The sequence below is a fragment of the Camellia sinensis genome, chromosome 10 (assembly GCF_055761805.1).
Source record: "Camellia sinensis isolate YWXY chromosome 10, ASM5576180v1, whole genome shotgun sequence".
Taxonomy (NCBI): Eukaryota; Viridiplantae; Streptophyta; class Magnoliopsida; order Ericales; family Theaceae; genus Camellia; species Camellia sinensis.
The window spans coordinates 159263270-159280281 of record NC_138970.1 but is presented as its reverse complement, the minus strand read 5'-3'; the positions used below and the strand labels follow the sequence as shown (position 1 = coordinate 159280281).

Below are 17012 nucleotides of genomic sequence, written 5' to 3'. Positions count from 1 at the left end.
AATTACCCTCTAAAAAACTAAGCTTGATAATTAAAAATTTGGTAATTACATTTAAAACAAATCTAATATTTGTATGCTCTGTTGTGATATTTGTATACTATCATAATGTACTCGTTACATAAAATATTACTTCCATTAATTTTCAGTTCATTGTACAAAGGATTAATTAATACTTTGGAATGAATGTGATTCACCAAATCTTAGACAAACATTTGACAAATGAAACGCCCAATGAGGGATAAATCAAGTGTGTCTCAAGTTGATTGATATTTCACAAAGAGAAGAAGAAATCAGTCTCTCAGAACTCCGAAAAATTGGGTGCATTTGGAAGATAGGGCATGAATAACACACTGGAAAATTTTCAAGCAAATGTAAAGAAAAAGAAATGGTGACGGATCGTTTGTCGTCAAAATCATTTTCTCAATGCAATCTCAGTCGCACGATCGTATTTTAAGATTCCTGTGTTTTGAAATTTTGTCACATCGGCGGTAGGCAAGCATTAGAGACAGAAGAATAGAGATTTTGAAAACAAAAGATCATGTGGTAAAGGCAACTATGCTCATTTCAATGCTACTTGCATCAAAATGTATCAAGTTCCATTAAAATCCAAATGCTTTGTAAGAAAATGGGTGAAATTGTATTTTCAAGAACCAAGATATAAGCCAAACCCACAATATAAAGAGATTAATAAACTACAAGATGTGTTTATAAATATTTCTATTATTGAGAGGAGTTGAGGTATCACAATTTCTTGTTACAATATACTTCCCTTTTAGTACAACTCTCCATCTCCTTCAATCATGTGCACTTGAGGTCCTATATGAGCACAAAAACACAAGAAACAAACTAAAAATACAAAAGAAAATATAAAAAACAAAAGGAAAATGTCAATGAGATCTCAAAGTCAAGTAATCACCCATGACCACCATCTATCAAATTTTAATCAGAAATCATAACAACAACAACGATGACGATGATAATGACGATATCGTGAATGAAAAAAGACATGATGTGCACACCATTAACAACATATATACCACAAAAAACACCGGCTAGGACACGGTGAGGCCAAGAAAATCAGCTGCTGATTTTCCTAAAATGCCTGCAAACTCATTAAAACTAATGACACCATCTCCATTGGTATCGGCCTCAGTCATCATCTCTGACAACTCACGATAAGATAAAGGGTGGCCCATCTTGGCCATTTGGCCAGCTAGCTCGGCTGCAGTGATGTATCCATTGCCATCACGATCAAACGATCTAAAAACCTCCATGAGTTGCTCTTGATTGATCAAAACCTCCTCGCTCATATCGGGTAAAATTGCTTTGACCAATTCATCAAACTCAATAGACCCATTTCCATTTGAATCCATGTTAGCCAATAGAACATGGAGTTGGTCACCATTGGGCTTGAGTCCAATAGAACGAAGGAGTGCCGCGAGCTCAAGATGTGTTAGGCTTCCATCGGAGTCCATGTCGAAGCGCTTGAAAATGTCTTTGAGTTGTTTGACTTGATCGGATTGAAGCATAGTCATGTCAATGGAGGAGGAGGAGGAGAAGATGATAGAAGAAGAAGAAGAAGAATTTTTTTTGGGGACAAGAATGGTTTGATAGGTTTGTTAAAGACGTGGGGTTGGGGTTTTCTTGATTTGAAAATTCAAACAAAAAAAAAAGCAAGAAGCAAAATGAAAGCGCGTTGTCCTACTGTGGAAAATGATTTGTCAAAACACTGCTTTTTGTCTGTACAACAACCAAAAATAAAAAAATAAAAAATTAAAGCATAAATTTGGGTATATGGGCATTATGGTTGTTCATGCGAGGGCTATTTTTAGTCAAAGTCTTGAGTTTTGAATTGGAGGATAAGGTTTTTTCAAAATTAGATAGAGTAATGTTTTTTTTTTTTTGGGGGGGGGGGGGGGGGGGGGGGGGGGGGGTTGTGTACACCTTTTCCAAGCATGGTTTTCCAAAGATTCCATCATGGTTGAATTATAATGATCACTTTTCCTTTTTCGTTTTTTTTTTTATTTTTTATTTTTTTTTTATACTTTAAACACTCATGTTTAATTTTTTTTAAATTTATTTTAAAAGTTAACTTATATCTAAATTAGATAAACAAATGATATATTAACAGTCACGTGATATAAAAATATTATATTATATATAATTAGGATTATAAAATGGCCCGCAGCTTGGAGTGGGTCCGGCTTGTTTGGACCTGGGCCATAATTTTGACGCCTGGTTCGATCCCGTCCGGCCCGCCTAGCCCGGCCTGTGGCCCGGTCCATTGGTCAGCTTAAGGCCCACTCAAGGCCTTGTGTTTTTTTTAGTGGAAAATAATAAAATTTTAGTAGAAAAATTTAAAAAAACAAAAAAAAAATGTTTAGGCCAGCCCAAACTCGGCCCACCCAACGCCCGAATACCCCCTGGGCCTGGGTCTGGACTTAGGCTTGATTTTCTAACTAGTGAGCCGGCCTGGCCCGGCTCGAATTTTGGCGAGAGCTCCTGAAGCCCGACATGGGTTGAACTGGGCTAGGCCGGGTCCAGCCAAATTTACACCCTTATATATAACTTAAAGGGAAAATTGGTCTAAGACCCCTACCCAACTTTTGGTACGAGGAGAGATCCACAATAATACTTTTTGATGCATAAGGTCCCTCAATGTAATTTTAGGTTGTAAAGTATTTATTTTACCCTTCTTTATAATATACATGGTTTTGGATTTTGGCAAATGAAGATTATATTGCTATTTTGTAGGAGATTACGTGGGGATGAACTTGACGATGGAGATTTTCTTGGAGAACTTGATGATGCAGATTTTCGTGAAGATTTTCTAGGAATTTTGTAGGTGTTGATCGTGTAGGAGTTGAAATCGTGTTGATTGTTTTTTATTTGATTTCCAGTAGAGTTGAATCAGGTAAGTTTTCGATTTTTGTTTTGATTTGTATGTAAGGATTCCGATTTCATATTAGTTTTTCGAGTGTATTTTGAATTAGGTTTTTGTTTTCAGTTTTGATCAATGTGAGAGGGAGGCCAGCTTAGTGTAATTGTTTTTTATTTTTGAAGTTGATTTTTCATTTTCTGCTATTGATCAATTTTAGGAAGAGGCTAGCTCAATTGAGTTGATTTTGATTTTTGGAGTTCATTTTTCGTTCTCTATTTTTCATCAACATGCTTATCAATAATAAGTTTTGTTCTCTGTTTTTGGAGATCGGCTCTATTTTTCTGCACTTGTCTAAGTTTTGTGCTCTGTTTTTTTTGCACTTTTCTTTGTAGTCCAGAGAAAATTATAGGTTTGTTATTATAATCCAACGAAAATCACGGAGAAAATTGTAAACTTGTAGTGTAGTGAAAATTAAAGAGAAAATTATAATTTCATATACACATGTTATTATAAGCTTGTTATTTATTTATTTATTTTCTTAATTGAATGCTTTGTAAACATAACAGATCTTCTCTATGATTTTTGTTTGTGATTATGTTTAATAGTTAGCATTTTTGTCTTTTGATGTTAATGTGTTTTTGTTTTTGTTATCTTGAAAGTGAATATAAGTTCGTAAATTTCTCTGAACTTTTATTTGAGTTCAGAGAAAATTACAAGCTTGTTATTATAAATTTCTTTGGACTTTTGTGTTGTGCTTTTTATGTATTTTTATATTGAACAAGTTATTTTTCATGTTTTTTCTTTCAGTTTAGATGGACAGTGCAGTATTGTTGCTGTGCAAATATGGGAATGATACTATTGTCATTAATGTTTCATGCGAATTGAATTTTGAGGAATTAGTTGGCATTTTTGTGTAAAACATGGGAGAATTTGAAACCTGAGACGATCTGTATTTCATATTCTATTGTGGGCGATCCAAATTGTATGGTTTGAAATAATATTGATTTTCTGAATATGTTGAGGGCTGTTTGTATACGTGCTGTTGATATAGTTGATGTTTCCGTTGTTAGGTGTAGTACTTCTGATCAATAGGATAAAGTGTGGTCTAATTGGGTAGATGTTGTGCATGGTGAATGTGATAGGCTCGTGGATATTGAAAGGAATTCACTTTCTAAGTTTTGTTCTCACTAAAAGAAGATGCTATTGTCAGCTGGTTGGCGAAATAATATTAGAAGTGTTGGACAAAAGTTTGAGGGTAGCGTGGTTGAGTTCCATACTGTTTTGTGCAAGTATGCTATTGAGGTTGGTTTTGAGTTTACGTATGTTCAAAATGACAAGTTGAGGGTTACAGTAAAATGTGCATATAAGGAATCAAGGGAATAACCAACTAGGCCTAGCCTAGTTGGCCACCATGCCTTTTTTAGGGCTTAATTCCAAGGAGGTCATTGGTTCAGTTCCTCTTAGGGGAGTTGAATTAAGGGAGTGCAAGTACTTAGGTGCTTTGCCAAGGGTGGGGAGATTTTCTCCCATAGGTGCTAAAATAACATCTAACAACTAACATTGCTGATCAAAAAAAAAAAAAAGGAATCAAGGGGACATATGTGGCGTATACATGCTTCAGTTGAAAAAACAAATAAGTTATTTACATAAGAACTTTAAACAATAAACATACGTGTGGTGTGGCGGTTGGTACTAGGAATCATGGTAGGATGACTTCCAGCTTAGTTTCTGGGCTGATACTTGAAGAGGTAAGTGCAAAGCCTTTAACTCGTCCAGTGGATGTTATCAAAGAAATGAAAGACAAGTATGAGGTCTCAATCAGTTATAACTGTGGTTGGTTAGGGGTTCAAAAAGCAAAAGGTGGTACGTATGGGCGATTCTTGTTTATCATTCGATCAATTACGGTGGTATTTTGATGAGGCATGGAAAAACAATCCAGGTAGTTGTTTTGAGTTAGATTTTGAAGATAACAAGCATTTCAAAAGAGTGTTTGTGGCTTTTCATGCATGCATTGCTGGTTTCAACTATTGTCGGCCATTGTTGTTCCTTGATGGAACTTTTTTGACAGGACAATACAAAGAAGTTATGCTTGTTGCGATAGGGAAAGATGGAAATGAAGGTAATTGTAAATATATCTAATTTTCTCTAAGTATGTGAATTTTCTATAGATGTGGGAATTAAGCGAATTTTCTATTTTTGCGGTTATGTTTTCTGAATTTTCTCTAACACTGTGAATTTTCTCTGGAGATTGCCACTATATGAAATTTCTCTGGATTTGGCCACTTGTGAATTTTCTTTGGATTTGACAATGTGTGAATTTTCTCTGAATTTTGGCACTGTGTGAATTTTCCCTAGTCGTTTATTGTGCGAATTTTCTCTGCATGTGTATATCTAATATTAGGGCTGAGCAAGTAATCCGTGAAATCCGTAATCCGATCCAGTCCAGTCCAATCCGATAGGTTTGGATTGGTTTTTTGAATCCGCGGTTCGGTTTCGGATTGAATAATTAAAAATCCGTAGTCTACGGATTGGTTCCGGATTGAACCCCACGGTTCCGGATTGGAACCGATCCGGACCGTATATAAATAGTCTATATTTTTATTATACATCCTCCCCCATAGTATCTTCTCTTAATTCTATATAAAATCTAAACTCAAACCTAAAACCGTATAATATATTCTTTTATTACTTTTGTTTGTTGTTTTTTAGTTTTAATTTGTAATGGTTTAAATACTTATAGTGAAACCAGTTTTCTTATGGTTATTTAAATTTTAGAACAGTATGTCGCTATTATAGAAAAATATGTTGTTATTGTGGAACTAACATAGCGCTATGTTTAAATTTTTATAAAATTAAAGTGTTATATATATATATTTTTGTTATTTAATTATGTGAATCCGTGGTCCTAAACCGATCCAATCCATATTTAAATGGATTGGTTCGGATTGGTTCCATGATTTAAACGGATTGGATTGGTTCCAATTTTTTAGGAACCGTAGATAACGGATTGGTCCTGGTTTTATCCTAATCCGGTCCAATCCGGACCATGCTCACCCCTATCTAATATGCTTGTTCCTATTTGTTTTGTAGGATTTTTTCCTCTAGCTTTTGCCATTGCTGACGCTGAGAATAAAGACAATTAGTGTTAGTTCCTTGGACATTTGTGTCAATTATTGGGATCGAAGAGGGTGATAAGTTTCATATCAAATTGACATTGTGGTATTGTGGAAGGAATTGCAAGGTTTTTCCCTAATTGCTATCATGCATTTTGTCTTGAACATCTAAAGAGAAATTTGGGAAACGCAAATTTGGTTGGGGAGACGATCGTGTCCAATTTTTCAAAATGTGCATATGCACCAACAAAGGCATCATTCCATTTAAAGTTAAATGAATTAAAATGTGAGAGATGAGACATTGTGAGTGTTTTCTTGAGAAGTTTACCATATAAAAATTGGAGTGATGCATATTTCGAGGGAAAACGTTATGGAAAAGTGTATTTAAATGTTGTTGAGTCATTCAATTTATGGATACGAGAAGCTCGGCACTTGCCAATAACAAATTTAATGGATATGATACGGTTGCAAATCATGAATATAAGGTCTGATAGGAGGCCACTTTCTAGTAAATGGAATAAAGTTTTTTGTCCTCGCATGGATAGTGTGTTGGAGAAGGCTTTCATAGATGGGAGGACATGAAATGTGAGTTTATCATCTGATAATGTGTTTGAAGTGCATTATTTTCGTTCGGTTATGGTTGATCTTGGGTTGAAAACTTGTTCATGTCGGAAATGGGAAATAAATGGGTATCCATGTCAATGTGTTGTTACTGCAATTTTTAGGAGTGGAAAGAATTTGAATTCATTTGTTGAACCATTTTTTCTTGCTGATATGTATCGTCAAGCATACTTGTTTTTGATTAGTCCAGTTCTAACTATTGAAAAACCTATGTATAGCATTGATGATGCTATGATTTTACCTCCATTGAGTAAAAGACCAGCTGGGAGGCCGAAGAAGAACATAATTGCTTTTACTGGAGAGTTTAAAAGGGTGATAAAGTGCAATCGATGTTGGAGTATTGTCGCCATAATAAGATGACATGCAAGGAACCTTTATTAAATAGTTGAGAATATCCATCTGTTTTAATTATTTATATTACATTTTATTGATTGAATAATACATTTGAGAATATTAGAAGAATTTATGTTATATTTTTCAATGTTGGTTAATAGAGAGAAATTTGTATGGGTATGGATCTTATTACAAAAATAATATGTCTGTTGTGTGTTGTGTTTAGTAATTTTCTCTGATTTTTTCTAATTTTTTTTTTTGTAATTTCTAAATCAATGCACTTGTGGTACTATCCACAATGTCAATCTGATATGAAACTTATCACAATGTCAATCTGATACATTTGGATAATATCAGATTGACATTGTGGTACTATCCAAAAGTACGTTTCAAGAAATTTTTCAATAGTAGAGAAAATTACTTTGTGTATTGTGTTTTTTGAAACGTACTTTTGGATAGTGTGTATATAATACCAGTTAAATTCATTTAGAGAAATTTTCCAATAGCAGAGAAAATTACTTTGTGTATTGTGTTTTTTGAAATATATTTTGGGCAGTGTATTTATAAGACTAGTTAAATTCATCCAGAGAAATTTGTCAATAGTAGAGAAAATTACTTTGTGTATTGTGTTTTTTGAAACATACTTTGGGCAGTGTGTTTATAATACCAGTTAAATTTATTCAGAGAAATTTGCCAATAGTAGAGAAAATTACTCTGGTTTACAAAAACGACGGAACAGTTCAAGACATTACGTTCACTGGTTAGCCGGTAAATCCGATAGGCTTTCACTACGAAAAATTCAAGGCCAACAACTATCTTTTCTGATGCAAGGTTATTCTGTGCTCTCTCTCTGAGTCTTTATTGTTAAGCGTTGTCCATTTTTCTGTATTCGACTAATTTTATTCATATGGGGAATTATTGGCAAATAATGGTTTTTTGGCAACTTTAATTCGAAATTAAAGTGGAACCCAACCGCCGATTGAGGTGAGTTTGAGTGGTTTTGTATTCTCTCAAGTAAGAAGATTATAATATAAAATCATGGGCTAAAACCATTGAGTTCTGAATGAAAATTGTCTTATAAAGTGGGTATCAATTAAAGTTAGGCTTAGATTTGGACTTAATCTTAGTTTGAATTAGGCTTAGGCTTGTACTTGTGCATGTGCTGGATTTGGTCTTGGTCTTGGTCTTGGTCTTGGACTTAATCTTGAGCATGGGCTAAACTATGTTGTGTTGAGTTTAGCCTGTACATGTGTTTGACGATTGGGCTTGGATCGGGTTGTGACCTAACATTAGTATCCATTTTGTGACACATCTAGTTGGTTTATTTAAACATCATTATATACATATTTATTTGTATAAGCACATGAGAAACGTAAGGTTTTGTAACTTTAATATTTTGATGATGGAGTTGATAACCATATTAGTGGCCATAAGTTTTCAACCTTTGTAAGATGGCATTGGTTAATGAAATTTGATGGCCCTATTGATGTATAGCCTTTGTGGTTAGGGATTCCCCTACTTGTATAAATAGAGGCATTTCCTCTCTAACTTGGTAGGATAATTTTTGGAGAGGTTTTTGTTGGAAAATGGAGATGGTGTTTTAAAATAAAAAGTTAGAGATATTTTTTTCTACCAAAGAATTTGTTTCCTATCTTGTTTTGCTAGCCCTTTCTTTGGTTCTTGTTAGAGAGAGGGCAACCATTGTCAAGTTGACCGAAGCTATTCAAAAAGTGCTTCTGCATTAGCTGGTTTTGACCGTCGTATCTTGGGAGACAGATGCCGACGTACCTCCAGCATCCATCGGGAGGCGGTGAATCTGTTTTAAAGAAACTGTCTAGTGTAGGTTTCGGTTTGTTTCTTTTCTTATCATTTGTTCTTATTTTTTCAAAAATTTAGTTTACAAAGATGAGTTCTAATCTTTAGTTATTCATGTTAATAATTTGTTCCATTAGTAATGTAATCTAATTTAGTTCTATATTTTTAGTTGTGTATTTTATTATGTATTTCATTCTTTAAATAAAATAAAAAAAATTTGTCATTTCTATTTAATTTATTTTATATATTTTTCTTGTATTATTATGAAAAAATATCAATAGACCGATGTGAACTTTCGCAGAGCTGTGTCTTCAAATCGTCGACAATGACCAAACGACAGTGGGTCGGCAATAAACGAATGATGGTTGGATGGTGGGATGTTGTGAGATCAAATCGATGTAAACTCTGTAGCGATGAATTGTCACTTTGGCCTTCAATTCCAGTCGCCAGCAATGACACAGCGGCAGTGGAATGACGATAGGTTGGTGGACGGCGTGATGTGAAACCTAGTGTTTGGAAAGGGCGACTAAACCTAGGGCTTGGAAGAGACGATAGTGAGGGTTTTGGGAAGGAGAGATTTTTTTGCGTGAAATCTATTTATTATATAAACAAAAAGGGCTTTTTAGTGAGAAGAGTTAAAAGAGCTCTGGGTGGTCAGTCTAAATTTCTTGATTTTTTAATTTAAAAAAATAATTACTAAATCACACACTCAAACACTTTTCTTTTTAAACTAATAATGCTTTTTTTTTATTCCTAAAATCATTCAATCCTTACAATCAACACAAGGAGTTTTCCAATTAAAAAAAAAAATTAATAAATCACACTAAAAAAAAAGGAGTTTTCGTATCTCCAAAAAAAAAAAAAAAAGTTTTCAAATTTAAATTTTTTTAATAAATCACACACTCAACACTAAAAAACGAAGGAGTTTTCCAATTAAAAATAATAATAAATCACACGATTAAGTCATAAAATATTTTCTATTAAAATATTTTAAATTCTTCACCATAAAATATAAAATGATTCATATAATTAAAATTTCATAAAATGTTTGTTTTTTTTCACCATAGTCATTACTGCTTAATGTATATATTAAACCTCATTATTTTCGTACGCACTAAACATTAATAGGATTTCTTTATGGTTCAAACTCTCAACTCAATTGTGAGAGTTCTAAAGGCTAAAACTAAATTTGTTGACTTCTAATTTTTTTTTTTTTTTAAAAAGAGAAGCATCCATTGGTTACTATAAAATTTAAAATTTTAGTAACATTTAATATACACAAATGATTTAGGGATTTAAAATTTAAAATTTAAACGTGTAGTCGAGAAGATAATTATAGTATATATCTATGATTTAAGGAATTTTTTTCTTAAAATAAAAAAACCTACTTATTTAAAAGGGAGACTTATTTATAAGTTCTTTTTCAGACACTTATGCTGGGGTAAGTCCTGTGTAATTTTTTATAGAGTCTCAAATCCTATTTAAATAGAAATGTATTCCACAAGATCTTATATAAACGTAACGTGACGTGACACTTACATAAACGTAACGTGACACCTATATAAACATAACGTAACGTGACACCTATATAAACGTAATGTGACATCTACATAAACGTAACGTAACGTGTCACGTTACATTTCGCAAACTTAATGAGTTTTTATTTTTTAAAATTGAATGTGAAAATGTTGCTGGCTTATGTTGGTGTCACGTTACGCTTCACATAAATATGATTTATGGTAACATTCAATTTCCTATATAGGAAATTGAATGTTGCCATAGAACATAGGTGTTAGGTTATGTTTATGTAGGTGTCACGTTACGTTACGCTACGTTTATGTAGATATGATCTATGGTAACATTCAATTTCCTATATAGGAAATTGAATATTGCCATATATCATAGGTGTCACGTTACGTTTATGTAAGTGTCACGTTATGTTTATGTAGGTGTCACGTTACGTTTATATAGGTGTCACGTTACGTTACATTTATATAGATATGATTTATGGTACCATTCAATTTCCTATATATGGTTTTACTATTATTTATGATATTAACAACTAATATTGAGGGTAAATATGTCAACAAACTTCCCACAGGACTTATAGGAATATAAATTTTTTAGTAAGACCATATATAGCGTAAGTCTCCCTAATAGGACTTATAAATAATTTTCCCTACTTAAAAAACCTCTATAAACATGTCTCACTACTTTTATATAAATTAGGAAGATCTCTTTAACATATTTTTCATTGCTTCCTTTTTACGTGAAAAGGTATCTTCCCTACAATTTCATTTAATTTTTCTATCTCGGTTTTGCCTTCTTTCGAGGCTTAGTCTTTAGATAAAAGGGTCTCAAAGCTTTTAAATTGGCAAAAAATTGAATCAAATTAAATTTTCTACGCGCATTTTTAATATTTAATTTAATATTGAAATCTCTAAATTAACTCATACTAGCCATGAATCAATAAACTATAATGTAATTTATACATAATGTTTAAATTTATTATTATCAAATATTTTTACAAATTAACTGTTAATTTTTTAGATCAAGTATAAGATTAAAGCTAAAATATGACATATAATTTAAGACAGCTTTATCGTAGATATATATTTTTTTATATATGAATATATGTAATTATTTATTTCATAGTGTTAACATAAATATATAATTTTTTTAACCTAAGTTCAATTTTTTTAATAGATATGCATAAATATGTTCATATTTCTTATTTTTATTATAAAAAATACTTATAGATATTTATTTACTAATTTATAAAATAAATAGGTAAAATTATTCAAAAGTTTGCATAGACCAAGACAAATTTTAATAATTAGATGAATGTCACGTTGGCATAAATATACAAGTCATTTATGTGTAACTCTAATAAAAAGAAATAAAATTTAATTGATTATAAATCATTTTTACTATACATTTTAGATAAATTTTATATTATTATTTAATTTTAAAACTAATTTTTGATTATTTATTTATACATGTGCATAACACGGGTAATATATATACTAGTATAGAATAATGAAAGAGGAGTGTTTTGATCAGGTTTGATTTCAGGAATGGAAATACGCATGGGAGGGCGGCTTGGGGCTATTTGCCCTTATAACATCAAATAAGACATAATAGAATACTCAAAATTATTTTAAGTTAGATGGAATAAAATTCTTAAAAATGAGATTTACTAAAATATTTTTAATCTATTGGCCAGTATATACACAACTTAATGATTTTTCATTTTTAGACTTCACCTTAAGGATTAAATGAGCAATTTTTAAAATAATAATAGTGATCTCATCAAATGGTTGAATATAAATGTTTGTGTTATTATGCCCTTTTAATAAATTTATTGTTTTTTAAATTTCATTGGTCAATACAACCACATATTTCAAAATTGACACAATTAGAATTTACAGTGGGAGGATTAAATCAACAATTTGTTAACGTGAAAATGATAATTAAAGTGGACAATTAAACATATAGTTAGACTAACTATTTTCTTTGTATTTTCTTTGTATTTTCTTTGCATATTTTTATCTTTTACATGGTTAAGGAATTTTTCAAAAATGTTTTTTATTTTGTTTTATGTGTTTTGTACATAATTTTAGGATCTTTGATCCTCGCTTTTGCTATTTTCTACTCGATTTTCTTTTGTGGTTTCTTATCTCCCAAGCTATACATTTAGAATTTTCTTACAAAATTTACTGTGCATTTTTATATTTTTTTTTAAAGATTTGTACAGTGCATCTTAATCACATGTAAAAAGTGTTCTAAACTATTTTCATAATGACAAATGCTAACAAGGGCTCCCAAGTCATTGTTTAATATTGGAAAGTGTGTAAAAAATATCTTAAAAACATGTGAAAATGTTAAAAAATGTGTTGATTTCAATAAAAATACATTAAATTTAATAAAAAAATATTTTGTGTCCTTCAATTTTTGTGTCTTTTATTTGTGCCTTAGGGGCATTAGTAAGATCTTTTCATAATTTCTAAAGTCATTTGGTTTCATTGTCTAGTTTTATTTTTATTTTTTTTAAGTCTAACTAAATAATGAAATCTAACTAGATAGTGAAATTTAATTGTTTTGTTTTGTTTTTTCAGATTCATATTGATATCAGAAAGATCAATTAAAAATTTCAATTTTGTTAAAAACAAACATGTACCTATGAAGTTATGAGAATTTAAAATTTTTAATATTAAATACATATGAGGGTATTATTGTCTCACAACAATAACTTATGAACTTCAAAGTTTAGAGCTTGGACTGATCCCCTTAAAAGTTAAAAAGTTGAGACATCTGAATAGATAGTTAGACATTTGAATAAAAAGTTACACACATAAGTGACATGTGTACACAGGGCCAGCCTTGTACACAGGCCCACAAGGCCATGGCTTAAGACCCCTCAAAATAAATCCAAAAAAAGAGCTCCTCCTATTATAGTTTAGTGTAATATATTATGTGTGTTTTAAGTCCAAAAAAATAAAAGAATGCCCAAACTAACTTAAAATAAATTGACCCATGAAAAAATTGAAATGCCCATTCAAAAAAATTAGCATTGTTATCCATTAAAAATAGACCCAAAAAAAGGGTCTCTCCTATTATAGTTTAATGTATTATATTAAATATATTTTAAGTCCAAAAAAAATTAAGGAATACTCAAATTAACTTAAAATAAATTGATCCATTAAAAAATTGAAAGACCCATTTAAAATAATTAGTATTGTTATCAATTGAAAATAATTTTGCAAAAAAACTAGATTATGCAAGTATTATTGATTTATTTGCTTCTAAAAATACAAGAAGAACGAGGATCAAGCAATACTTATTAATTGTTATAATGTAATGTTAAGTATTTTTTGTGATTTTGACATAAATCTTTTGTCCTTTACTTTCAATTTTTTTTTATTCAATGAAAAAAACAAATGTGAAGGGCCCTAGAAATTTATTAGTTGATTATCGGCTTTAGGCCGCGAAAATCTTAGGGTCGGGCCTGCATGTACAGATAGTGAGACATTTAAACAGATAAGTGACATTTGAACAGATAAATGTCCTTTTGAGTAAATAATATCATTTTGGCCTAAAAAGATTTAAGATTGGACATATTAGTCCCAGAGTTTTAAAAATAGACACAAGTGTAAAGTGCCCTTATTAAATGTCAACCCCAAACAAACTCATCTAACCCAAAATAAAAAATTTAAATTTTAAAAACAAAAAATAAAAAATAAAAAGTAAAAATAAAAAAAAAACAGATACATTGTATTAATATAAATTCTATTTATTATGAAATAGGGACTTGAAATTGAATCCAAACACAGTTACACAAAGCACAAAGGGCAATATAATTTTGGCAACATAGACATATATGAAACCATGCCGTGACTCTTCCTTATAATAAGAACTGAAAAAAGAAAAAAAGTGAACAAAAAAGTAAGGGATAGCAAATTTAAGGTCCACTCTAAGTCCCTTAGAAGTAATATAACATGGCTTGCTTCACTTCACTTCTCTTCTCTTCTCTCTTTTTAGGGGTTTGTTTCAGATTTTGCTCTGCAGCCATGGGCTGTAGGTGGCCTACTTGGATTGGGGTCGATAGGACAAGCGCTTAAACGGAATGCTGCTGCAACAATAATACAAGAATAAAATAGGAGAATGTGTAAACATAACTACTAGGATATGTACTAATATGAGAGAGAGAGAGAGAGAGAGAGAGAGAGAGAGTGCAAACCGGTTTGAGAAACAGTGGGTAATTGTCTTGCAGCCATAGCACTCGAAATGAAGAGGAACCAAATGAAGAGGGAGCAACAATAAGTGATAAGAACTAAAGCCCTGTTGTTCACCATCTTACTAGAGAGAGAGGAGGGATGGTTATACTATCCTTGCATATGTACATGGTAACATATATATATATATATATATATAATAGCGAGAAGCAACAAGAAGTCATCATCAATGTTATTTTTAGTTCTACAAAACGTACTAACATTAGCTTTCACATGATACTTGTAAATTATATTTATTTTTAATTATATTGACAAAAATAATTCAAATTAATGAAATTAAAAATAAAAACAAAATATTGGGAGATTTATATTTAAACAAAAATAAGCAAATATTCACATTTTATGAGAATAAACACAACAATGGTTGTTAGAGAATTGATTGTCGAGAGAGAACTAAAAGTTAAAATTATTTGAGGCATCCAATTTAAAATGAATTGGTTACGATAAGCGTTGTGAAATAAGTCTCAACCAAATAAATTAAAAAATAAGGGACACAAAGACAAATAAAATAGAGTGTACGATAATGCTAATTAGCCATAGATAGCGTAGCAGCTAGATTATATGAATCTAACTTAAGTGGTTTAAAGAAAGGGTACTGTTATGGTGTGCAATCCCTTAAGGTTGCACACCATATGCAACTAACACAAAAGGTGTAAGTGGAAGGTGTAAACATAAAACAGGACAGCAAATAAAAAGGCGTAAGTGTAAGGTGTAAGTTACACACTTAAGAAAAGTCCTTAAAGAAATGATATGGGATAAGTTTCTAATACGAATAAACTTTGAATTTATTTATAGAAGACTAGAAATTCGAAATAAAGTTTGCTTCTTCTCTCTCTTTTTTTTTTTTTTTAAACTCCACCAAAGTTAATTAGTAAGCTTTTAAAACTCTATATTTTATTTCTAGACTCATTACATTTAATTTGTAAAAACTCAAACAATTTATATAAAATTTAAATATACTCTTTAACAAAATTTTAAAGTTCAGTGTAGCTACACCGTGGCACAACAGCACCCGTACTATTGAAATGGTTCGTTAGTTGGTAGAGATGTTCCCACAGGTGCCCCTTCTTCCAATGGCATGATGGCGAGGCGAGTAATGGTTCTTGTAAAAATTATGTGATGGTTTTGGGAAAAGTTCACCTCACGCCTTAATTTGATTTTTATTTTTTAAAATAGTGTGATCCTCCCATACGTTGAGTTGATTTTTATTAAGGGTTGAATTGAATTAGAATGTGTTGTTCGAGTTTGTGAGATTTATCGCGAATCTCTTATCAATAATTTGAACTGTTTATTTTGTAAAATATTTTGTGTATATCATCATTGAAAAGAATTAGGATGATTCAATGATTGTTACATGTTCAATTTATCAAGTTTGTTATCCAAAAAATGAAGTTTTTTTTTTTTCAAAAAAACGCACTTCTCATTTATTTTTATTTTTTTAAAGATAAACCTGATAAATTAAAAAAAAAATTATGATTGTTAGATAGCACTAATTTTTTAAAAAAATAAAATATATAAAATACACTCTACAAAATAAATAATTTAAATATTAAAATAAAATTCATGACAAGACAACATACTCCCGTCTATATTTTGAATTGAAGACAAATTATTTCCTGCTAATAAATATCATGACACTTATCATGGAATAAATGGTGCAGAATAACTTCTTAGAAAATATTATTGACTCCAAATGAATTATTAAATATTCTATTAAATCTCTTACATGTATGAGTTCCACACTTGAGAAATTTATGTAGAGTATTTGGTAATTCATTTGGCATGCTAGCATAACTCTAACCCGTCCATGGATTTCGTGGTCTTGGGGCCCAGTGCCCTTGGAAGAGGGGCCCAATAGTTGGTGAACTTGGACCAAATTGAATGGATTGAATGGATTGCATTGACTTTTGTATACACCCTTTGCGTTCAGGGAAGAGCCCACCTTTTTTCCACAAGTATTAGGGCTGAACAAGGAATTCGTGAAATTCGTAATCCGATCCAGTCCAGTCCAATCTGATAGGTTTGGATTAGTTTTTTGAATCCATGGTTCGGTTTCGGATTGAAGAATTAAAAATTCGTAGTCCACGGATTGGTTCCGGATTGAACTCCACGGTTCCGGATTGGAACCGATCCGGACCGTATGCAAATAGTCTATATTTTTATTATACATCCTCCTTCATAGTATCTTCTCTTAATCTATATAAATCCTAAACTCAAACTTAAACCCGTATAATATCTTCTTTTATTACTTTTGTTCGTTAGTTTATAGTTTTAATTTATAATGGCTTAAATTTTTATGGTGAAACCAGTTTTCTTATTGTTGTTTAAATTTTAGAACATTATTTTGCTATTATAGAAAAACATGTTGCTATTGTGGAACTAATATAGCACTATGTTTATGTTTTTATGAAATTAAAGTGTTATATATATATTTTTTTGTTGTTTAATTATGTG

At 31.2% G+C, this 17012-nt stretch overlaps 1 protein-coding gene and 1 long non-coding RNA gene across 2 annotated transcripts; both read right to left on the bottom strand.

The window, feature by feature from the left end:
* Positions 1-702: 702 nt before the first annotated feature.
* Positions 703-1638, bottom strand: LOC114258987 (putative calcium-binding protein CML16). Its single transcript, XM_028198988.2, has one exon. It carries the CDS (start codon positions 1533-1535, stop codon positions 1053-1055), a length of 483 nt encoding a protein of 160 aa, XP_028054789.1. The 5' UTR covers positions 1536-1638; the 3' UTR covers positions 703-1052.
* Positions 1639-14035: 12397 nt separating this feature from the next.
* LOC114320331 (uncharacterized) lies at positions 14036-14726 on the bottom strand. Its single transcript, XR_003649799.2, has 2 exons — positions 14504-14726; positions 14036-14395 (listed from the first exon to the last, which is right to left on the bottom strand). It is a non-coding gene; the product is annotated as an uncharacterized LOC114320331 (long non-coding RNA).
* Positions 14727-17012: the final 2286 nt, after the last annotated feature.